General features: G+C 38.4%; 2 protein-coding genes across 5 annotated transcripts in view; one reads left to right on the top strand and one right to left on the bottom strand.

Annotated features, from left to right (window-relative positions):
- Window positions 1–8,623, top strand: part of LOC143282860 (acetyl-CoA carboxylase-like) — an 80,072-nt gene extending 71,449 nt beyond the window's left edge. The window contains 2 exon segments of the mRNA XM_076588715.1: window positions 1,814–1,947; window positions 4,070–8,623. Coding sequence (XP_076444830.1) covers window positions 1,814–1,947; window positions 4,070–4,205 — 270 coding nt within the window. The 3' untranslated portion in view covers window positions 4,206–8,623.
- Window positions 8,624–8,727: 104 nt separating this feature from the next.
- Window positions 8,728–25,178, bottom strand: part of LOC143282859 (uncharacterized) — a 67,864-nt gene continuing 51,413 nt past the window's right edge. For 3 of the 4 annotated variants that reach the window (XM_076588713.1, XM_076588714.1, XM_076588711.1), the window contains 10 exons: window positions 23,927–24,294; window positions 22,884–23,493; window positions 21,897–22,171; window positions 20,274–20,373; window positions 17,049–17,195; window positions 16,046–16,140; window positions 14,243–14,402; window positions 13,884–13,944; window positions 13,199–13,253; window positions 8,728–11,032 (listed from right to left, as the gene is read on the bottom strand). In XM_076588713.1, coding sequence (XP_076444828.1) covers window positions 10,900–11,032; window positions 13,199–13,253; window positions 13,884–13,944; window positions 14,243–14,402; window positions 16,046–16,140; window positions 17,049–17,195; window positions 20,274–20,373; window positions 21,897–22,171; window positions 22,884–23,493; window positions 23,927–24,294 — 2,004 coding nt within the window. In that variant the 3' untranslated portion in view covers window positions 8,728–10,899. The remainder of the gene's footprint in view (window positions 11,033–13,198; window positions 13,254–13,883; window positions 13,945–14,242; window positions 14,403–16,045; window positions 16,141–17,048; window positions 17,196–20,273; window positions 20,374–21,896; window positions 22,172–22,883; window positions 23,494–23,926; window positions 24,295–25,178) is intronic. The other variant, XM_076588712.1, reaches the window with a different exon arrangement.

Here is a 25,178-nt window from a genome sequence, read left to right as displayed (position 1 = left end):
TCTCAGAGTGACAGACAAGGGGGACTGAAATATATTATTGTTTTCTCATCTTGTTCAAGCTTACCAGTAGGGATATAACAGCAAGATGGTGTTTTTGTGGATGTAGAAAATAAGATGAATTTCATGTTTGTATCCTCAAAAAATAAAAAAAGAGAAAGAGAAAACTTGCATCCTAAGGTACTTGCTTAAATTCTGTTATGTTCAACATCATTAAGATGAAGATAGTGTCTAATTGCATTCTTTTGTCAGCTCTTTGTTGTCTTAGCGTTGTTAACGAACATTTCACAATCACCTTAACTCTTTACTGTTGACCACATATCTGGTCTTACCTTGCACAACGCTTTATTATGAAGGACTGCATATGCGGTCCTAGATTTGTAATTTTCCCACCAGTGATAGAACTGCTGTTATAGGCGACTCCTCCATTATAACTGGAGTGCAGGTGTACTGCTTATTAGGCTTAACGAGTTATCGGCTTGTGAGCAGATAGCTTACTTCAGTTCCACCAACCAGTTCTGTATCACATGTGTGGCAAGATGGTGTTGCCCAGTGTTTTGTCAGTCACCCATGGTGAAAGGAATCACTGTTGATGCACAACAGTGACTGTTATTTTCATATCTGTAATAAAATTCTGATATGTGGAGATGATTTCAAATCATAAAAAAAAAACCAGTGTGAAAATTTTGTTCATAGGATTTGTACCACCTATATTTTCACATGACGCACACCACCAATATTTTCACACTTGACTCAGAGAGTATGGATTTTTTACCTCTGTATAATGTATTAGTAAAGAAATAGGCAAATGATTTATTTGATTGGTTTTGCTTTATCAGTCATTCATCAGAATTTCAAGTCTGTGTTTTCATTGTGTTTTTTTTCAATGATTTTTTTTAAACATATACAATCAGCCTGATTCTAGTGGAAAGTAATGGAGGTAATCAGCCAGTAGAAGTAAGTTAAACAGTGACTGATAAAAGGAAGAAACAGTAGTAAAAAACATGCGCTAAACAGTGACTGATAAAAGGAAGAACAGTAGTAAAAAACATGCGTTAAACAGTGACTGATAAAAGGAAGAAACAGTAGCAGAAAAAATAAGTTAAACAGTGACTGATAAAAGGAAGAACAGTAGTAGTAAACATGAGTTAAACAGTGACTGATAAAAGGAAGAAACAGTAGTAAAAAACATGCGCTAAACAGTGACTGATAAAAGGAAGAACAGTAGTAAAAAACATGCGTTAAACAGTGACTGATAAAAGGAAGAACAGTAGTAGTAAACATGAGTTAAACAATGACTGATAAAAGGAAGAAACAGTAGCAGAAAACATGAGTTGAACAATGACTGATAAAAGGAAGAAACAGTAGCAGAAAACATGAGTTAAACAATGACTGATAGAAGGAAGAAACAGTAGCAGAAAACATGAGTTGAACAATGACTGATAAAAGGAAGAAACAGTAGTAGAAAACATGAGTTAAACAATGACTGATAAAAGGAAGAAACAGTAGTAGAAAACATGAGTTAAACAATGACTGATAAAAGGAAGAAACAGTAGTAGAAAACATGAGTTGAACAATGACTGATAAAAGGAAGAAACAGTAGCAGAAAACATGAGTTAAACAATGACTGATAAAAGGAAGAAACAGTAGCACAAAACATGAGTCAAACAATGACTGACAAAAGGAAGAGACAGCAGCAAAGAAACAAAAGAAGTTGACAGAAAAAGCGCAGACAGAGCTGTAACAATGACGCAGAAACAGAAACAAGTCTTCAAGCAGAAGTGTTCCCATGCTGAGTGAAGTGGGCGTGTTGCAGGCGTACCAGTGGGAGGATGACGTGAAGGCTGTGGACTGGCTGCAGAGCCAGCTGCAGAGGAAGGAGGGCTGCACCCTGCTCACCGACAACATCCGCTGCCTGCACAAGGACAGGGTCACCACGCAGCTCCGAAGGTCAGACCGCCACCAGTGTGCACGTGCTGTTCTTAGTCACAAACGTTGTACATTGTTCTTCTTCATTACTTCTTCTCATTGGTTTACTTGCTGTTCTTTACTACAAACATGGTACTTATTTTTCTTGTCATTGTCATTGGTTTACATGCTGTTCTTTACTACAATCATAGTACTTTTTCTCATTGGTTTTCATGCTGTTCTTAACTACAATCATAGTACTTCTTCTTCTTGTCGGTTTACTTGCTGTTATTATCTAAAACATAGTACTTCTTCTTTTTATTATTGGTTTACATGTTGTTCTTAACTACAATCACAGTACTTCTTCTTATTATTGGTTTACATGCTGTTCTTAACTACAGTCATAGTACTTCTTATTGTTATCGGTTTACGTGCTGTTCTTAACTACAGTCATAGCACTTCTTATTGTTATTGGTTTATGTGCTTTTCTTAACTACAGTCATAGTACTTCTTCTTGTTATTGGTTTATGTGCTGTTCTTAACTACAGTCATAGTACTTCTTCTTGTTATTGGTTTACGTGCTGTTCTTAACTACAATCATAGTACTTCTTCTTCTCATTGGTTTACATGCTGTTCCTAACTACAAACATAGTACTCATTCTTCTTCTTTTTCTTTTTCTTCTTCTTCTTCTTCTCATTGGTGTATTGTCTATTCATTACATGGTGATTTAGACATGTTCACATTCATTCATTTCAGCACACACATCAACACTCACACACAGTGGGTGTTGAGAGTGGATACGGGATTGGAGGTTGGGGAAGGGTGGTACTGAGAAGAAAACAGCAACAAAGAAAACAAGTTGACAGTGAAGCGGTGGGGCATTTGGTGGAGGGGTCTTCAGTCATTACACCGTACTATTAAATGAAGTCATGACAAGCTTCCCACCATAGAGTGATATATGACCTCAGTGATGGATGTTAAAACTGCTGGGAATCATACAAAAGACCTTGATTATTGCTTTATCTTGTGCTCAGATATGATGTAAGCAAATATATGTACCTGCATATATGCATGTACATACGTTTGCATGCTTTTACATACACACAGTCCTCTGAGTTGTGTCAACCCTAAAACCTTGGCCCAGACTTTTAGTTCCATTCTCTCTCTTGCTGGCAATCTATCCGTCTTTAGCCTTTCTGGTCACAAAAAAGGGTGTGAGCCTGGCTTCAGTTTGAAAGATAGCAATAAGGAAAACTTTTTTTTTCCCCAGTATCATCTGGGTATGTGGAGGATGGAAGTGGGAGAATTTCAACTTTTCAGAACAGCACAGAAAATGATGAGAAAGAAAAGAAAGGAAGAAATGATAACAACGTCTGAAAAGTGCATCAAAAGAGGAAGCTAGACAGGGATACAAAGGGGAGGTAACCTACTTCCGGGAGGTTATCGGCTGTAGCTACTTTCGTTTTCTCCGCATAGGCGGATAGTAGTTTGCACAGGACAGGAATCAGACTCCCTGTTGGAGTCTGCACTAGTGGGTCACAGTAAGTATGTTAGATAAACATAATTTTAGGAAAAAAAATTCCTATTATTTTCAGCAAAAACCGCACAAGGAAAGTATTAGCTAGAAATATTGGGCAGTGGTAAGACTGTGCCTTTTCAGACATGCATTCAAACACAGAAATGAAAAGCTCACACTCATAACCCCACACAGACATCCAACCAAACACTAAAATATGTTCAGACACACAAAAATCATTGTACACAACACTCATTATACATATACATCACAGTTCCTAAATAATGCACCTTTCATACCACAACATTTGACATTCATACCACAATTCTTGAAAACCATATCACAATAATCAAAAACAGATATGAACATTTGATATTGTGGGTGCATCAAACGTATGCATGTATGTATGTATGGATGGATGGATGTTTGTATTGTACATATGAGTTTGTATGTGCTTATAAATGTTTATTGTGCATGATGGTGAGTTGAGGACTGAGTGTGTTCCATATGTGTGAGTTATGTGGATTATAAAGCACTTTGTGCAGTGAGGAAAGCGCTGATAAATGTTATGTTATAAATATTATTATTAAAATCAATCACACACAATCATGAAGATTTCACTGAAATAGTTGTACGTTGCCTTGCAGACTGTTGGAGCAGCATTCCGACATCGCCATGGATACAGTAGTGCACCTGGTGCAGTCCCTGTCGGGGGTACAGAGAGCTGAGGTCAGTCGTCTCCTGGCCACCATTGACCAGCCTATCCCCGTCCCCGACACCTAACCTCATTCTTAAGTACACCTCTGAAAACGGAGTATGGCTGCCTAAATGGCAGGGTAAAAACAGTCATACACTTAAAAGCCCACTCGTGTACATATGAGTGAATGTGGGAGTTGCAACCCACAAATGAAGAAGAAGAAGAAGATTTCTAGGTACTGCCTGAAGGGTTAGGGTTCTTTTCACCTTGCATACTTTCAGTAGTGTAGAATACTTAATGTTACTGACGTTCTGTGCTTGACAAGAAGGTAAGACAAGATTTGCTGTTATTTCTTTCATCCTACAAGGGGTACATGAAAAAGTCATATTTGAAAACATACCAAGGAACATTAAAATGGCAAAACATAAATTACACAGATCTGTGTACTGGACAATCTGTCATGGAGAGTGACATCAAAAAGGCAAGACAAGAAGAATTTATTTTTCAAAATCTCACAAGGGGTACACAAAAAAAGTAATACATGAAAACACATCAACAAGCATTAAAGCATCAAACAGCAAATTATATGGATCAATGTATTGGACAGTCTGTTATGGAGAGAGACACCATTCTTTATTCACCATGTGGTGGTTGTGAATTGTCTGCATGGTGAGAGCTAACTTTGAATTGTCTTCTCCATGTTGTAAAGACTTCAATGCTTGTCGTGTACGTGCTGAAGTCTTATGGAGAGAGACACTATTTTTCATTCAACAGGTCGTGGTTGTGCATTGTCAGTGCGGTGAAAACTTTTGACATGTCTTTGTGGTGAAGACTAACTTAAACACATCCGGTGTATGTTGTGAAAACTTTATTCTGCTTCCCAGAATTCCATTCTTGATCATGTGTAGGATACCTGATCCTACATACAGACCTGCAAAACTACAGTCATGCTTCACAGGTAAACTCACCAGACTGTATGTTTGACACTTTGGGTCACTGTGGTGAAAACTTACTTTGGTACTTTTCATTTACGTGGTGAAAAGTGTCGACATTTCTGGTGTGTATATGTTGAAAACTTGACACATTCTGTGTATGTTGTGAAAACTCATGTGGTGAAAACTTTATGTGGTGAAAATTCATTTTGTTATGTGGTGAAAACTCATTTCGTGTTATGTAGTGAAAACTTGTGTATGTGGTGAAAACTCATTTTGTACATGTGGTGAAAACACATTGTGTGGTGAAAATTCATCTTGTGCATGTGGTGACAACTCATTTTGTAGCTGTAGTGAAAACTTGGATGTGAGTGGTGACAATTTTGGAAATATTTTGTGTTTGGTGTATACTTTTTCTGGTCTACTTGTTGAAACCTTTTATTTATTTATTTATTTATTTTTTTTTACACATTTTGCAAATACAGTGAAAACATTTCCGATGTAAATGGTGAAAAATTCTGACAGATTTTGTGTTTGTGGTAAAAAGTCGTTCTGGTAAAATGGTGGGAAATTTATTTTTAACATTTAGTGCATGTGGTGAAACTTTAACAACATGGTGAAACACGTAGTGTAGAGTGCCTGTTGTGGACTGAAATCTATTTTGATACCAACAGTTTCATACACGTATTTGAACAGAAACTGTTCAATACTTAAATCTGTTTTTGTTTTAAATCTGCAAACATTTCACACTGGTGGGAGTGTGACACATCATCAAGGATGTTGTTGACAGCATGATTTTGTTGTGGTCATTCGGAGACATGAGCAACTTTTGACTGACTTGTACATCACAAACAGTTGTTGAATTTCTACTGGTTGATTTGTGGGGTTTTGGTGACGCCATTGTCGTTACACAAATCATAGCTGTGGTCGGTTAATCAGAATCATGAAGAAGTATTATCAGCTTTGATTATTACATGGGCTTATGGACACGGACATTAAGTAATGGTTAATGCACTTTTCCTCTCCTCATATTGCTAATTTTCTGTGAAGCATTGTTAATAGTTGTTTTTTGTTGTCTTTTTTAAAATTTTTTATTTCTTTACAGTTGTGCCATTTTTCATAGTAAATTTTGACAAATATAACATTGTATGATCTCAGGAATTTTTCCTTCTTTTTTTTTTGATACAAATACCAAAGATCAGATGATATATATATATATATATATATATATATATATATATATATATATATTCTCTTTGTTTCTACTTAAATTTTCTGGGGGAAAAAAGTGAGCTGAAATGTACATGACCTAAAGTTTGTGCTCATATTTTTGTCAGGACATTCGTGACAATATATCCAAGTTGTTTCCTTTGTATTCATTTTGTTTGTGGTATCTTGCATGTATTTCTAATACTCATATATTCACAAGCCACAATCCAATCAGAATAAATTTACTTTTTTTTTTCTTTTTTCTGCATCAAAAACAGGGAGTACTGTTACCAGCATTTGGATGTATATTTTGTGTGTACACCTTGTGTGGGAAACCTATCCATAGGAGAGACATCCATCATATATTTAGTGTGTGTTCGTATATTAAGACAGACCTTCATATAAGACTTTCTTGTTGTCCTGTTGAATTCATGATTGTATTTTCATATTGTGTTTAAAATAAAATACTGTTGAAATCAAGGGAACAAACTGTTACATATGTGCAGCTACAACATTCAGTTCCATTCTAAGTGTTGAACATTTTACTGCATTACCTGTTGTTTTGCACTTGGGTATTCATGCAGACATTACATCAGCATATTATTACCATGCTGCTGCATTGTAATATGTTTTCTGGTTATTGGTTTACCTGTGTTTACTGCTGCATTGTAATATGTTTTCTGGTTATTGGTTTACCTGTGTTTACTGATAAATTCTTTTTTTTTCTTTTTTTTAATCCTCAGCTCAAATGCATACAAGTCATGGAATATTTTTTTTCATTTGTTGTTTTCCCAGTGCTGCTAAATGCCTTCTTCATTGCTGTTATTAGTATCATTATTAGTTTTGTCATTTTCTTTTCTTCCTTTTTTCTTCACTTTTCTTTTTTATAAATACCTCTTCTAATGATCATGTCTATGTGTTTTTGAAAGACAGACATTTTTATCCGAAATTCTATACAATTGATGGCCAGTGAATCCATTTCCATGTCTTGATTAATTTTTTAGTTTTCATTCTTTGCATTTTTTTCTGTGTACATGTATGTGTGTGTGTGTGTGTGTGTGGTGAGAATGGAGGATTGGTGTAAGAGAAAAGAAATTGGACTAAGATTATATTGATATATGACTATGATATTGTCGGTCAGATTATGTAAACATGCATTGACAATTTGGAAACAGTATAAAATCCAGAATTACTTTTGGGAAAACCGGTGTATATTGAGTGGTATTTCAAATTCACAGTCGTCAATCATAGTATTTCCTGAAAGTGTGGGGTTTTTTGTTTGTTTGTTTATTTATACTTTTTTTTTTTCTTAGAACAACTCACTCCATGTGTGACAAAGTGACTGTCGTAACCAGCAGTGGGACATTGGAAGTGGCATCCTGCACATGCTGAATCTAACAAACACAACAGATCACTACCATCAGTGACATGGTAGCAGGGTCTGTTCTGGAGGGTGGCCTCAGTGCAACCTGACACTGATTGCTTCCTGTGAACTGCTGCTTCTGAGGCCGTGAAAGAATGAGGCTGGGAAATGGTGTGTCAAGGAGAGCTCAGATGGGAGCCATGTCTGAGAGAGGACATGGAAGATGGGTTTAAATTACTGCTTGCAATTTTTCTTCTTGTGATACAATTTTACAATTAATGTTTTACTACAGTTTTTTTTTCTTCTTTTTTTGCAGCAACCATGACATACGCAAAATAATGAAAACCAGTGTGTCTTTGCATATACCTGTTGTCATTAGGTTCATGTCAAATCATAAATCATCAAATTGGCATATTAAAGACCTCATTATGGAGGATATTCTGTTATCTTGCTGTTATTTAATATTTGTATCTAATCTAGGTGGGCAAATCACCACCATGTAATAGGCCAAATATTAAAATACCGCAGTGGTCTTGGAAGAAGGGAGTGCAGTTGAAGGATGACTACATTAAAAAAAATGTATACTGTGAATCTTTACTGTTTATAATAATTAAAGTTTTAAAAAAAGTTTCATGATAAAATATCAAGAAAATATTCAGTGTCATGTTTGTCTCTGAATATGATGAATCAGGGAACATTGTGTATTTGTATTTTGATAATGACAACATTACATACATACTGGGATTATGATAGTGATTGTAATAAACTTGATATAATAAACTTTGTGTTCTGTTATTACAATAAACGTTATGTTGTGATTATGATAAACATAGTTGCAGTTATGATGCAGAACTCTGCTTAGAATCTGATATGAATCGTGGAATACAATTCTGCATAAGTATGTTAAAATCATCTAGTGCCAATTCTTGACAATTTCCTTCTTTAATTAGTATATTGTACTTGCTATATGGTAAGCAGATTGGAATAAACTTGAAACAAATTCAAAGAGAAATGTTCGGTATTGTGCTCTTTAATTATCTCCCTCTGACTGCATGTAAGCACACACACATACACACACACACACACTTTGAATTGACACAAAAGTAGATGGCAATAAAGAAATTTATTTGGGCCACTGAAAGACGAAAATGACCATACCAGTCCAGTATGTGGCCTCACTATGCAGCAATCATCTTGTTGCACATCGTCACCAGGTAACACAAACCAGTATCACAACACAGCAAAGACGTGTTCATGCAATCAACTTTCTGCTGTCTTAGCATGCATTCTGTTCTCAAGCACAAAAACAGCAGGCTCAGCCAAAGAGATTGGAATGTTTAACATATATAACTGAAACTGAAACAGCTCAGAGGAATGTACGTCAAGACATGTTAAATAAAACTTAAATGTTTACATAAGACTTCCTTATAAATGAACTAGGTAAATTATGTTATTCAAGCAATGAAATAGGTTAAATACACAGAAACGTCCATGCTAAGAAAGTAAAATTGAAATTAGAATATGGACTTTTCACAACCAAAGTCAAACAAAGAAGCAACAGTCAGGACACAAACAGCACACGAACAGGGCTAAGATAACATTCAGATCATTACATCCAGTATTCCTGTGATCCATTTGCATATACTGTTCTGAGGACAGCTTTACAAAGTTCACTTTACAAAAATAGACTTAACCAGCTTGTGTTACCCGCGGCACTAACTAATGATATGCACTGAAAAATCACAGGTTGTTTATAATACCAAAGTCACCCAGCATTTATTATTACAATTATTATCACAAAAATGAAACACAAACAGAACTTGCACTGTCCATGTTATGGATTATAAATATGAACTCCACCACCTGGCATTCAATACATCATTTTGTTACCTATTCTTTGTCTTTTTTTTTTCTTTTCTTTCTTTTTACATTAAATATATTTTCAAACATTTCCAGAAACTAAAAAGCACCAGCCATTCAACGTATGGGTATGGGAGCAGTGAGCAGAGCCATGTGCTCTGTTCACACTAAACTGGACATGTAGAAGAGATAGTAAAACCATGCTTGACTTTCTTAAACAACATTTATATAGAAATGATATTCAAATATGACTGTGACAATAGCAAAGAAATTATTTCATTCAAATCTGATTCTGGTGATGATAAAGAAATGATTTAATCAAAATCTGCTTCTGAAGATGATACTTTACAGCTGTATGGAAGGCAACCACTGAAAAGAACCCCAAACCTATCTACATATAAGCATGCACAAATCGCAGCAATAAAACTACACCATCCTGAATAACTCAACAACATGAGCAGACGAAAGACTATACAATATGCAAGCAGCAGTGACTGATGTATTGACCAAATTCCAGTGATACATATACCAGCTGCCATTAGCTGTTGTTGACATACTGTTATGGGCAACGCCACACATTTTCTGATTGTTCCCATAGGAAAGGACTTTGTCTCTTTTTAGATTTTTTCCCCATCAAGTTATTAAAACAGTTCTTTCAAGCATACCAACATCCACCAGCTATGGTCACTTGACTCATAAAACAATTTAAACATAATCTGGCCATATGCATTCCCCTCCCCCCTCAACACCCCTCCACCCACCCACCCCCCCACACACACACCCCCCCCAACTTATGCCCCAGACACCTTTATCACCCCCAAAAGAAAACCATATATTGAACATATCAACCATCAACAAGAAAAAGGCCCAAACAAAACAAAACAAAAAAAACAACAAAAAAATTCCTTAAAGCATTGTACAAACAATTCCCACATGAATTCTACATAGTTTTAAAACAAAGTGATTAATAACACATGCAGTTCCATAAAAAAAAAAAAAAATCCAAAAAACATTTACTGAGTTTTCATTCACAAGAGGATATCAATAGTTTCTAACATGTGCGCTCCTGGTAACGTCACAAAGAAATTCCATTTTACATTTCTCAATTGCAAAACCCAAATTCCCAGCAGTCACAATTCATATATTTTCTACAGCATTTCCCCCATCATCTAAACGGAAAAGCAAAAGAACGAAGCCGCCTTTGTTTTAAAACGACTCCATTAAAACATAAAGCCGAGACACATGAACTCAAAACATTGTGTCCCGCTTCACTACACACCTCACAACTGTTGTATCTATGTACACATAATAAGACACTCGCACTTAAAAAAACAACTCAACCCTCAAAAAACATCTGTGTACATTAAAAGGTTCTTTTCATCACAACATGAACAAGCCCTGCTAACAGGAATTCCCTCACAACATCCCTGTGAAGCAGGCGACGACAAGGATGTGGAGAGCGATGAAGTAGATCCAAATGAGGGTCCGGATGCCTGGCCTCATCCTCATGAGGCGTGTCAACTGCCGGCTGTAAAAGCAATATGATTCCCTGCCGTGAAAAAGAAGAAAAGGAGGACGATGTAGAGGGAAGAGAAGCATGCACGAAGATGATGATGCGGAATACAGACCCCCAATTTGCCAGTACACTATTTATACTAAGGCTACAAGGCAGAAAGGAACAACTGTGCAGATTGTTAATCTCATCAATACAGATCCCCCATTTTGCCAATACATTATTCATACTAAGGCTACAAGGTAGAAAGGAACAATTGTACATACTGTTAATCCCACTAATACTGCAAGAGAACAAGGCAGAAAGGGATATTTTCACATAATGCTAACATTCATACAAAAGCTACAAAGCAGAAAGGAATAATTCTACAGATGGCTAATCCCACTATACTCCATGAGAAAAAAGCAGAAGGGGATTTTTTTTTCACCAGCTCTTAACCCCTTCAATGCCCTAGAATGAAAATTTCCACCTGTGTCATTGTAGGAATATTTCTATCGCAAAATCATTAAATTCAAGTGAAACTGTCATGATGGAATAGCATGTTCATTTTTCTTTCATAAAAGTGTAGGATATATATATATATATACTTTGTTTTTGTACTTTGCATATTTTTTTTTTTGGTTTTATTTATTACCCTCCATAACCAAAACATCCCTTGGCAAATAGTTGTCACCGAACATAAAATAGGCTTGGCACTGAAAGGGTTAATCTCATAAACTGATGCACATATAGACTACACGCGAAAGAAGAGCTACATCAGTTTTATGTATGACACACAACCAAAGCTACAAAAGAGATGGCAATATTTCTGGGAGGGAATGTAGTTACGATACACAAGAGATGGGAGCTAGAAAGGTGAGAGCTGTTGCAGTTCTACATCACATCATAAGGAAAGCCTCATGGGGTCAATGTATGATAAAGACTACATAAAACTTTAAAAGATGAGAACCATTTTCATTTCATGTTGGGTGTATAATGTATAGTCACCTACCCATGAACTACACTCTTTAAGAGTATTTACTACAATAGCTGGGAGCTGTTCCTATTTAAACGTAAACAAGTGCTAACATTTATGTAGAACTAACAGTTTGCTAAATTGTAAATGTGCAACAAAAGAGTATGGTTAAATTTCAGAGGATATAAACATGTTAGTGATTACTCAGAACAAAGAGTTTGTTTCATTTTCAACATGCTAAAAACATGCTAAAAAAAAAAATATGGTGTCGGTTCTATTTCTGAGCATACAAATGCTGGTATTTACTCAGAAAAAAAAGAAGTTTTAAACATGCAAAAAAAAAAAAAAAAAAAAAAAAAAAGAAGAGGGAGGGGGGCGTGCGGAGCTGTCTCAGCGTCTGTAAACATTTTTGTAACTTTCAACTAAACAGAAACATGACACGTTAACAACAGCTGTTTCTAATCACAATGACTAATGCAGATTTATCATTTTGTCTGCTATACATGACAAACATCATACACACAAACTGAGCCTCTTGTCAGCAAAATTCATTACAGTTCTTGAAGATAACTTTAATTCAACCTAAATGTTACTGGAAAAGCCTCACTAGAAAAAGTGAAGAAAAGAGGATAAGATGCCAAACAAAATAAAAATTATCAGGTGAAATTAGTATTAAAAGAAAGGGGAAAAAAAAGAGAAAGAAAGTAAGAAAAGAAAAACAGAAAAAAGAAAAAAGTAAAACACAGAAGTTGAGTTAAATTCAGTGGACAAAAACCACACCAAACTACACCCAAATGCAAATTAGTCAGAAAGCAAAAGTGCTATGCCAGGGCTGGTTTTAAAACTACAAAAAGCAGCTGTGAAGAAAAAACCCCAAAAAAACAACAACAAAAAACAAAGAGAAAAAGAAATTAGAAGAGGAATGAGAAAAGGAAACCTGAACAAGGGTCTCAAAAAAAAAGAAAAAAAAGAAAAAAAGAGATGACAATGAGATGAATGACAGAAGAAAAATGTTTTTAAAAAAAGGATGACAAAAATGACAAAAAAGAAAGCAACTGTATGTTATAAAAACAACAAAAACAAACAATAAACTAAAACAATGGAAACATAAACAACTGTACAAAAAAAACAAAAAAAACCAACACACACACACAAACACAACAACAACACATAAACAAATGTTGTCACTCAAGCCAACAAGTGGTGAAAGAGACCACATGACAAACAGAAGAAATAACCAGACATACCGTTTGACTTTCAGTGCCCGACACAGTCGCTGAACGTACCCCATGCCATGCCGAGCTGTAATCAACCGTCACTGATTTAAAGACACTGTTCAACTTTAACATAAAAAACTACAACAAAAAAAAAGCCGCTGCACAAAATAAGCACATATAAATTTACAAACTACACAACAGAAGAAAGAAAATGCCCGACAGGTGCACTTGCTGAGTGATAATGCCAGATTTTGAGGTTTCTTTCCCTGAGTAATATCAACATCATTCATTCACATTTGATCCTTCCGGGTCTGATGTAATATAATGCTAGTATCATATTTCATTTGTATCTTGAAATGACAATAAGTTAAAACGTTAAAAAGTCCCACCGCTTTTTACTGCCATGGGGGCAGTGAATTCATATCCACTGAATCTGGGGTTCAGCACAAGAAGATGGGGCCCTATCCTCTCCTCCCGCTAGTTTGACCTTCCCCAAGCAAAGACAGGTACCCATTCACACCTGGGTGGAGTGAGGACAACTGGAGAAAGGCAACTTTCCCCAAGGACAAGACATCAAGCTGAAATAGGGACTCAAACCCAGATCACGGGTAAACACTGGATCAGAAGTCAAATGTCTAACCGATTCTGTCACGGTGCCTCCTTAAATGGTAGTTGTGTACAAAACTGAAAGATACAATCCAAACATGTGACTCACTCAGCATGGCACTGGTTTCCAGAATCCTGGGGTCCCCTTCTTCCTCTATGTCCAGTTTCACCTGAGAGAACAAAAACAACATATAACACAGGGTCAGAGAACATACACATACAATTAAAGAAAAGCATTCAGAAGCAATTATCATATTCTTTAACTGCGTTAGCGTGCCTCTTAAAGGCTCTATATAAATATACGGATACATTCTTCATTATGTTGTTATTTTGGTTAACACAGACAGAGAAAGAGACAGTAAAAGAGATACGAAGTGACAGAGACAGAGAAAGAAAGAGACCACGAAGGACATGTGAAGTGACAAAGACAGTGAAAGATGTGCGAAGCAACACGGACAAAACGCTGACCTCCTGAAGAGCCCCGACAGCCTGCAGGCGGATGTGTTCCTGTGCCTCCCCCAGGGCGTGCTGTGCCTGTGCCAGGGATGCCGACTCCCGAGCCAGCCGCCCCTCCAGGGACACCACGCTCTGCATCAGCTGCTCTCGCTCCGTCAGTAGGGACTGCAGTCTGAAACATAACCATCATGTTCACAGATAAGTTCATTAACTGAACACATTAAACACACTTGCACATACAGACACACACAGACATATATATATATATATATATATCTTATGTGTGTGTTTATACACACACACACGCATATATGTGTTCACAAACACACACACACACACTATAACACTAAAAAAAAAGGTCTGGTTGCAGGTGATGTACACTCTCAAGTGGCGTGCTCACACACACACACATGAACACACACACACACAAACATTCACTCACAGAAGATACATACTCTCAAGTACACACACATATACATTTTTATCCTTTTCATTACTTTTTTTTTTTTTTTTAATTTCACATACACATATGTACACACAATCAACACCACCAGCCACAATAAAGCCGATTTTTTTTGTCTCAGATGCATGGCCAACCGATACAAGTTTTGCCTCAGTTCACAGACCCCTTAAATTCATGAGAAGCGATTAATCTATGTAACACCTTATAAGATATACTTGAAGATTTTCCATGATCACTGCAAGACCAGAGAGTGTTAACTGACTCCCTACTGGGCGATTTGTAAGCTCGCGTTCCTCTTGTGTACTGGGCGTTTGCACAGGGTTTTTAAAAAATTTTTTTAAAAATAACAAATAAACACAGTCTCATGAAATTTGGACACACAATTGTTGAGGCATCAAATAAAGACAGCACAATGTTTCATAACTCAAACTTCTAAAATACCTTCTGTACAGCAGGAGGTAAAAAAGGATAGTTTTTCTTGACGAAAAATGTGAGGGCGGTATAGAATTTGTATAGGTGAAGTCTGCACTATTCATGAAAAAAGCATTGTTTTCCACAAATCTCTCTCAAAATCCCGTTAGAGTGTAAATGATGAATGAATGGGAGCCTCTACAAACTGCAAGTGAACTTACTTCAACTCAGGGTGTGGGTGCGAGGGGCAGGGGGAAGGGGTTGGGCGTGGTCTGTCATGCCTTGTAACTATTGTCTGTGTGTGTCTTGCCCCATGTATGGTGGAAGTGTTGGAAAAGAAACATCAATCAAACAACCCCTTCCTCTGTTCCAAAAGCCAGTGGTTCATTAGCATATTCACCACCAATCACCCTCTCCATTCCAACTGCCTGTCACTTGCCACATCTACTGCCCCTCCCCCTTCCCCTGTCACTCACACCAGTTTCACTGTCCAATACACATTGCCCTCCTTCTGATGGACTAAAATAACTCTCCTTTCTCCATCCCCTTCCAAGTCAAAGCCATCCCTTTGATCTTGTAAGCTGAAAGCAGGAATTTGTCTCCTTGAGAATAACGTGTTTGAGCCTGTGAGGCCATTGTCACACATGGAATCACTCAGTCCAGGTTGGAAAATTGCTTGAAAGCTCAGTGACAAGCAAAGATCGGCCAATACCAGTGGTCTGCTGTTTTGCTATGCTAATGAAGCAAGACAGGAGACCCATTCAGCATTGTCCATCCCCAGCTGTGTGAGGTGTGGACATTTTTGAATGTCAGGACGTGTATAGCGGTAATCAGTAGGGTACGCTCCCGCCAGTCATTACTTGATATCAGGTAATTAGCAGGGAGTGAGTTAAGACAAAGCTGTTACTGAGAATGAAGACCATGAAGAATGAATGCCATACCTTTCTGCCGTCCCCTGGTCAGCCTCTGTGGCTGTCTCGACATCCACGTCTTTCTGCAGAGAATCCAGAGCAATGCGACGCTCCAACTCTCCAACCTGTACCAGACCATGTTCATGCAATGACTATCTGGTATGAATTTTCATTATGTACTTGACATGATCTGTCCTTCTGAATGATAAAAGTTTGCATTGCTCTTGTTATTTCCATCTTCTATAATTTGCCACATTACATCCAAAAAAACAACAACCACTGCCATTGTGTTGTGTCATCTTTATCATTAGCATTATTATGATCATCACTATCTGTAACTTTAATGTCAACCATGACACTCACACACCACCACAGACACTATCTTTGTCAACATCAAAGCACTAGCTACTTTTCATCAGCATTATTTTCAATGTCAACTATGGATCATTCCTCTCACCCTCAGCTGCAACTATCACTGCACCATCTATGCAAATAAATGGTAATTATTTCAAGGTTTGGTCTAAGCATGTGCATGTACAACACATGTAGCCAGATGTTCACAAGTCAGTGATTTTACATTGAAAGTTCTGAGTTCTGAAAAACTGTCATTCTTTTTTTTTCCCCTTCTAGTCTGTACTATTACCCACACACTCCTACTACCACACTCAGCACCTGCTGTACTTGTCACTTAACAACAACATAATAATAATAATAGTATTCATATAGCGTTGAATCTCGTGCACAGACAAATCAAAGCACTTTCACACCAGTCATTCACATGCATGCATAACTCAAAAACTGGAGAAACTTAAGACAAGGAAGAGGCAGGGGAGGGAGGCTATCTTGGGAAGAGGTGGGTTTTAAGGCCAGACTTGAAAGAGCTGAGTGCGGAGACCTGACGAAGCAAAAGAGGAAGTCATTCCAAATGCAAGGTCCAGAGACAGAGAAAGAATGGTGGCCAACTGTGGGGTGTTTGAATCTAGGTATCTGGGTGCATCATCACAGACACAATCAAACTGTCAAGGTGCCCCACCTTGGCCTGTGTGCTGATGTGTGTCTGATGCAGGGTGGCGTACTGTTGACGCATGGCGGTCCACTCTGCCTCCTTTTCCCTCAGGGAGCGTGACAGGGTGCCCAGCTGGGTGTTCAGGTACGTCCTGTCCTCCACCAGCTGACCCACCTGTGATGGACACATCACGCACAACCACTGTCTTACTGCCTGTGAGGAAAGTTGGATCTTGTGGCCACAGCCACAGTCATGTTAAAAAAAAAAAAATCAGCTTTTCTCTTGATGCTGAATGGAGTTTAAAGCCATGGTCACATGGGGAAAAAAAGCCAGCTTTTGTCCTGGATGAAGTTTAAAGTCACAGTCACAAGGAAAATAATAAGCTTTTGTCTGGTTGGAATTTAATTTTAATTAAAAGTTTCACTTTTGTCCATTTTTCTCTTGTTTAATAATGGGATATCAACATTCAAATTGTACAGAGACGGAGAGCTGAAACAGACAGAGAGTTGAAATTGCAATAAGCAGGGTGCATAGAGACAGACATAAAAAAGACAAAAAAGAACCCTTATGGTTTCATATATTTTGGTGGTTTTTCATTTTCACTTTAACTATCATACTTTCAATTTTATACAAACACATGATCAAACCTCATGCTTTTTTCCTTATCCAGCATCTTCTAACACTGTGTTCACCTGAAGCACATCTGTTGCACTTTGACCTCAGCTTTCAGAAACTGATGGAAAGCATCATATCACTAATCAGACAGTATATTACAAAACTGGAGCCCCAGCCCCAATCAGTTACACACATGCATGCACACACACACACACACTTGCACTTCTGTATGCAGTCACACAGAAAAACCATACAAAACACACAAAAAAGGCATGTACAGTCCTTAAAAAAGAAAAGGTTTACTGGCATTCTTGATTCTTCTCACTCACTGAGCCATTACTTCTGAACAACCACAGACGAACTGCCAGCTGGGAAGGAGATGAAGATACGGGAAGGCAACCACATAACTTAAAGTACAGCAGGTAAAGTGGGTGCATAAGTATCCTTGAGATCAACTGAGGTTACTTAGTCACTCAGACACATGAAATACCTGATAGAGGCAATAGTTTCCACGCTGAAGGGATTTCAGTCAGGAATGTGTTCCCAAGGTGACAACAGACTGCACACTTCTTCATGATTTTTAAGACTGCTAAAAGGAACCCACACAGAGACAGACAGCTATGCTACAGCCCCTCTTCCACAGAGATGTTAAGTACTGATAAGCTCTTTTTTTAATAGTCACGTACTGGAAGTTTACACCAAAAAATATATAAAAAGAACATTTTCTATCAAAATAAATGAATAAATAAATAAAATAAAGAGGTGAAACATTCACTATTCAGCTGCACAAAATAACAATGAGATGGATTCCAAGGAGAGGGAGACACTGTTACCCACACACCCCTCCACCATACCAGAAGCAGCAAGCAGACTTCCCGACTATCAGGACAAGTCGCTGCACCACGTACTTTTCTGCCAGAAAAAAATGGGATATCATCACATTCAGAGTAACGGTGGGACCAGGGAGGACAGGGAAGCTATGGTGGTGGTCATGATCGCCCTCGGGGGCCAGAGCACAAACGACAAGGGCCAAGAGCTGTGGTCTTCAGTGGTTCACATTATGATGATGATTCAACATTTAATTGTATGAAGCTAAAAGTAATGGCTGGTGGGGCAGTCTGTGGGCCTGAACCCTAAAGCCTCTAAAGACAAGTGTGGAGGCAAGATTAACAGTGGGGAAGGTCTCCAAACCCAGTTTCATGTGTCTGATGGCAACTCGAGTTTCATGTATCTGATGGCAACTCAAGTTTCATGTATCTGATAGCAACTCAGTTTCATCATGTATCTGATGGCAACTCAGTTTCATGTATCTGATGGCAGCTCAGTTTCATCATGTATCTGATGGCAACTCAGTTTCATGTATCTGATGGCAACTCAGTTTTATCATGTATCTGATGGCATCTCAGTTTCATGTATTTGATGGCAACTCAGTTTCATCATGTATCTGATGGCAGCTCGGTTTCATGTATCTGATGGCAGCTCAGTTTCATCATGTATCTGATGGCAACTCAGTTTCATCATGTATCTGACGGCAGCTCAGTTTCATGTATCTGATGGCAGCTCAGTTTCATCATGTATCTGACAGCAACTTAGTTTCATGTATCTGATGGCTTTGTGAACACCTCCATCCTTTTGCCAGTTAATGGTACATAACACTTGTGAGTTACTCTGACTGTAAACAGCAGTCACTGGAAAACCATACAAAAGGGGACAAGACATGAACCTTTTAAAAAAAAAAGCTGGAAAAGCCAGAAGAAATCAAAAGAGGAAGACTTCTTTGCAGTGCACAAAATGCTTGTGGTAGTGAAATGGAGGGTGTAGGGGAGGATGAAAGCACTGACTGTTGAGCAAATGTAAGCTGCAGAGTTAAAAATAAGATGAAAAAAAAAAAAAATCTGGAAACAAAGCATTCACCATCACCGGCATGAGGGGATCTAATATAAAAAATACCTTTGGTGATGGTGGTAACTTATCTATATACTATGAAAAAAGAACAGACAATTCATTTACATACATCAAAATTCAACAGTTATATACTCATACAAAATCCCTTTTATTTAAGGAGAAAGGACTGAAGCAATAAAAGTAAAAAAGAATAATAACACTTTATGAGACTAAATCAAATAACTTCATCTAAAGTGAAATCAAACATACTTCACTAAAATATGCATTCATAAACTGGAACAACAATGAACCTATAATTCAACTCTGTTGAACATGGATGGGTAGTGAATAGTACTTATATATATATATGTAAATTTTTTCAATCAACTTTATAAATTGAAGGGATTTGTGGTAAAATATTCACCTAAGTCTTCCCTGAACCTAATGTATAAATTAAATACAGGAGAATGAGTTTGATCATGTGCATGCTGAAGATCTAAAAACCACCAAACCACCTTGAAAAACAATAACAAAAATGCACCACCAACCATAGACAACATCAACCAATGATAAGAAGAAATATTTGCTGGTGTTCTTCTTCTTATCAAAACAGATATCAGACATTCTGTAAGCCTTATTGATCTGTTTGCAATTCAACACCAAGCACACCCTAAAGACAGTAGCAAGACCCGAGGTAACTAGTCATCAACCCCTCCTCCCCTCCCAGACTGAATTCCGCTCCCTCCTCCTGACCTGTGATGCCAGCTGCTGACAGCGAGACTCCCTCTGTTGCAGGGAGTGCCTGGCCTGGTTCATGTCTTCCTGCAGGCCGTTCTTCTGCTCCACCACCTCTCTGCACACCACACGTTGTTGTGCCTTGTTACTGAATGGTTTTGTGATCGTTCAGTCACACAGCGATACACACAGAACAGATGGGTGATTTAATGGTGATAAGTAGTGAATGTACACCACCTCTCTGCACACCACACAGTCGTGTGTCTTGTTACTGAAAGGGTCTGTGATCGTTCAGTCACATAGCAATACACACATAACAGATGGGTGATTTAATGGTGATATGTAGTGAATGTACACCACCTCTATGCACACCATGCACTGTCTTGTTCCTGAAAGGTTCTGTGATCATTTAGTCACACAGCGATACACACAGAACAGCTGGGTGGTTTATAGTAATATATAGTGAATGTTAACTTTCTTCCACCACCTCTCTGCACACCTTGCATGAACACACAAATTCCACACGAAGGCTGCCATAGTCTCACTATTCGTCACACTGTTTCAATGCAGAAACTGTGTAAGTTTTCACACTAAAAAGACAATGAACTGATACATGTGCACCAAGCACCACAGTCTCTAAGATACTCAAAGGAAAAATTATTACAATCCCAAAGTACACCTTGCAGTCATTTGGGAGAGCTCTTTCAGTTTTCTGGCACCAGTTGTCTGGAACTGTTTTGCCAAAAACCCTTGGAACTTTATCAACTTTTACTTTTTTACCATTATATGACAGAAGATCAGCAATAACCTGGAATAACAAGACACTAACTTCATTAGAAATTTTTTTTTCAAAAATCAAAAATTAGGTTCTCAGTCAGTCATCCTATTATCGGACTGTCAGAGAAACATGACTAAATGGGAAAAGCTTTATTGTAGTCTGCTGTCTACTCTACATACATGCCTTCTGAACTGTTCATTTACAATAATGCTATTGTCATCCTTCATAACTCTTCATATCCAAGAAACAAAAACATAATAGCACAAACCAGTGAATGAAAAGTTAACAGAATACATTACATACATATGGCGCATCAACTACGGAACAAAACAATCAAAAAGACAGACACGGAAACAACAGAATACATTACTTACATACAGTGCATCAACAGCGGACCAAAACAGAAAGACAGACACGGAAATGACAGAATACATACATTCATACAGTGCATCAACAGCGGACCAAAACAGAAAGACAGACATGGAAACGACAGAATACATACATACATACAGTGCATCAACAACGGACCAAAACAAACAAACATGGAAACGACAGAATACATACATACATACAGTGCATCAACAGTGGACCAAAACAAACAAACACGGAAACGACAGAATACATACATACATACAGTGCATCAACAGTAATGGATACTTATATAGCACACTATCCAGAAATCTGCTCTAGGTGGACCAAAACAAACAAACACGGAAACGACAGAATACATACATACATACAGTGCATCAACAGTGGACCAAAACAAACACAGACATGGAAATGACAGAATACATACATACACATGGTGCATCAACAGCGGACCAGAACAAACAGAAAAAACAGAAATGTAACAAAGAGCCCACCTGAACTGAGCCTGCAGCTTGTCGTAGTCCGCGGTGAACTTGGACATCTGGTCCCCCCCTGAGGTGACCAGCTGGCTCTGTGCTCTCAGCGTCTCGTTGTGGAAGGACAGCTGCTGGGCAGAAGACCTCGATGCTGCCAGTTCCTGGGTCAGGGTCCGGTTCTCTTCCAGCAGTGACTCCATCTGCTGCTCCAGCTCTTTCACACGGCTCGTCAGATGCTCCTTCTCACGGGTCAGATGCTGAATCTGCACCCCGCCCAGTGTGGCTTCATGCTCCTGGAACAGAGGGAACGAGCACTCATGTGTATGGTGATGTGAGATTATTCCACGAACAGTTATGTGTATAGTGATGTGAGATTGTTCCCTGCAAAGGTTTTTATTATTCCCTTCTCTTTTTCCTTCAGGATTCATCATAGGACTAGTAAAAGTAACTGACACATTTTGTCCTTGATTTTGGGTTTTTTTTAAATCAGATAAACTTTGAAAATAATTATCATGCCTATTTCTTACTTTTCTTAGTGGGTTTCTTTAACTTCACAAACACACCATATCTAGTAACTGTGGCAAATAACTTCTTGTCTCTGCAGGCTGTAGTAAAAAAGAAATATGTCTTTCTTTTCATCAAATTAACTCTACATTTGCATGTCACTATGTGTCAAACATTGTGAGTTCTTGCATAGGCATTAAATCTATCAGTGACAAAATGACACTGAATAGGCAGAGTTATGATGTACAGACAACATATTATTGCTTATTTAGCCAGTAAGGGTGTGACAAACCCATGATGAATAGGTTAGTGATAATGTCCCTTTTAAAGACTGACAAAATATCTATAAATGAAGTAAGAGTGATCAAACCTGAATATAACTTTTATTTTGCACTTTTTCATACTTAAAAAAAAAAAAAAAAAAAAAAAAATCAAACTGTTAGTGAATTCAGTAAATTTCTCTTTACAAAAATGTGACTGATGATTCCAACAGTACAATACCTGTTTGGTCAGTTCCCCAATGCGAGAATGAAGCTCTTCAACCTGCTGTGCCAGAGAGGAGTTGTCCTGCAGCACAGAGCTATAGTCCTCGCTCAGCGACTCAAAATCTGCTTCCAAGGAACGCACTGTATCAAGCTTGCTTATGAAAGTTTCTGTTTGCTGTTTGTATTGCTGACCTTCCTTCTGAGCTGTTGACAGTTCCTGAGTCAATGTTGTCACTGTCTGCTCTAAAGCCGACAGTTCTGTGACCTTTTGCCTTTGATGACTGATCTCCTCCTTCAGTGTAAGGATCTCAGACTGGCACTGGGACAGTGTGTCTTGAAGTCTCTGCATTTCTTCCTCTTTCACATTTATTATCAGCCTGGTTTCTTCCAGTTCTTGGTCCTTGTCTGCAATGGACTTTTGAGCTGCTGCACAGGATGATCTCAGAGATTCCACCTCTTGAGCTGCAGAAGACAGCTGGGAGATTTCGGCAACAAGTTTGTCTCGGTCATCAGTGCTGGAAGAGGACAGCTTCCGAAGGTCTTCCAGCTCCTCTTCCAGCCCAGCTGCTTCTTCCAGTTTCCAGTTCAGTCCTTCGATCTGTTCTGTCAGTGACGTGACTTCCGCTCTGTGAACAGTGGGCCAACAAAGCGTTAATGTTCCTTCTCATTCATCATTCTGATTCTGAATATAATGTGTTCCGTTTAGTAATGTTGTAAGTCAGTTCTCTCTGAAAGTATAGATCAGCCATTACCTTTCCCATCCTTCACACACACACACAATGATATACACACAGTGACACACCCCCATCAACCCACAGTGACACACACACACACGTCGTCCAAATGCCAAGCCTCATGAATTAATCCTACTTAAAGAATTACTGCCAAGGCTGGCGAAGTTTGTTTATGTTTCTATTCTTAGTATGCTCATGTCTATGTTTTATGGTGTCTGATAAAACTTAAGGTTTTATGACAATAAAATATTCTATTCTATTCTATTCACATGCAGAGTGACACATCCACACAGTGACCCCACAAACAGCAGAGACTCAAACCCACCTGTGCTGTTCCTGCAGCTGGGCGATCTGCTGACTAACGTCCTCTGCCCTCTTGCTCAGCACCTGCCTCTCCCTCCTCAAAGCCACCACCTCCTCCCTCACCCCTTCCAGCTCCTCACCCACCTCCTCCTTCTCCCTCTCCATCCTCTCCACCTCCTGCTTCAGTTTCTCCACCTCATCGGAGGAGGAGGGAGAAGGGGTGGTGGGGGGAGCCTTGGTGAGGTCAAAGCGGAGCTGTTCCAGCTGCCGTTTGAGGTCCTTGTTGGAGGAGGTGAGGGTGGCGAGCACCTGCTGGTACTGGTCGTTGTCCTCCTGCAGCATGTTGTGGTGGCCCCGCAGGTCAGACAGCTGGCTCCTCAGGCTGCTCACCTGTCAGACACACCCATCGTCAGTCAGTCTTTTTATTTTTTCCCCTTGCAATGAAGGTTACATTTGTCAAGAAAAGAAAATCTGTAATCAAATTCCACATTAAAGTGATCAAAGTCGCAAAAAACAACAACAAAAAAACATAATCAAAATCATATAATCAGTTTCCATCAAAAAACAAGTGAAGCAATACACAGAAGAAACTACTTCAAGGAGTATACATAACACTGACAACTGTTTCACAGTAGCTACATTATTCATTAACTGTAAGGGATTATGGTCAGTCAGTCTTACTCTGCTTATCAGTCATGATGTGACCCAAATTTGGAGTTTAACTGGCCTTTGGTGCCAGTCCATAGAGTACAACTGGGGAAAGGGGTGATCACATTTTGTGTATTTGACGCACACCAATGTTGACACACCCAAAGTTGGAAGTTCAACCAGCCTTTGGTGTCAGTCCAAACAGTAGGACTGGGGGCAGGGGTGGTTACATTTTGTGAATTTGACACACCCAAAGTTTGAAGTTCAACCAGCCTTTGGTGCCCTTCCAGACAGTACAACTGGGGATAGGGGTGATTACACTGTGTATTTAACACAAAAAAAACCCCAAACCTTCAAGGATTTAAAAAAAAACAAACACCCGAAATATCAATATCATTATCCAAAAGAATGAAGAGTAAACTGCTTCAGTTCAACAAAAATAAAAGCAGCACAAAGTGGACACAATTGTTTTGAAACTGAACTGACCAAACTGGAGTGTCCACTTAATCTCTGCAAAAAGGCAGCCTACTTCGGCGAGGTATAATGTTCAATCACATTTTACAGTTACATTAAATGTTTCAGCCTATTTCTATGTCCACAGTTTCTTCACTTGGATCCTCTATAGC

Source organism: Babylonia areolata, chromosome 6 (genome assembly GCF_041734735.1).
Source record: "Babylonia areolata isolate BAREFJ2019XMU chromosome 6, ASM4173473v1, whole genome shotgun sequence".
NCBI lineage: Eukaryota > Metazoa > Mollusca > Gastropoda > Neogastropoda > Buccinidae > Babylonia > Babylonia areolata.
Note: the sequence above shows the minus strand (reverse complement) of the source record. Positions and strands in the feature narration are given on the sequence as shown.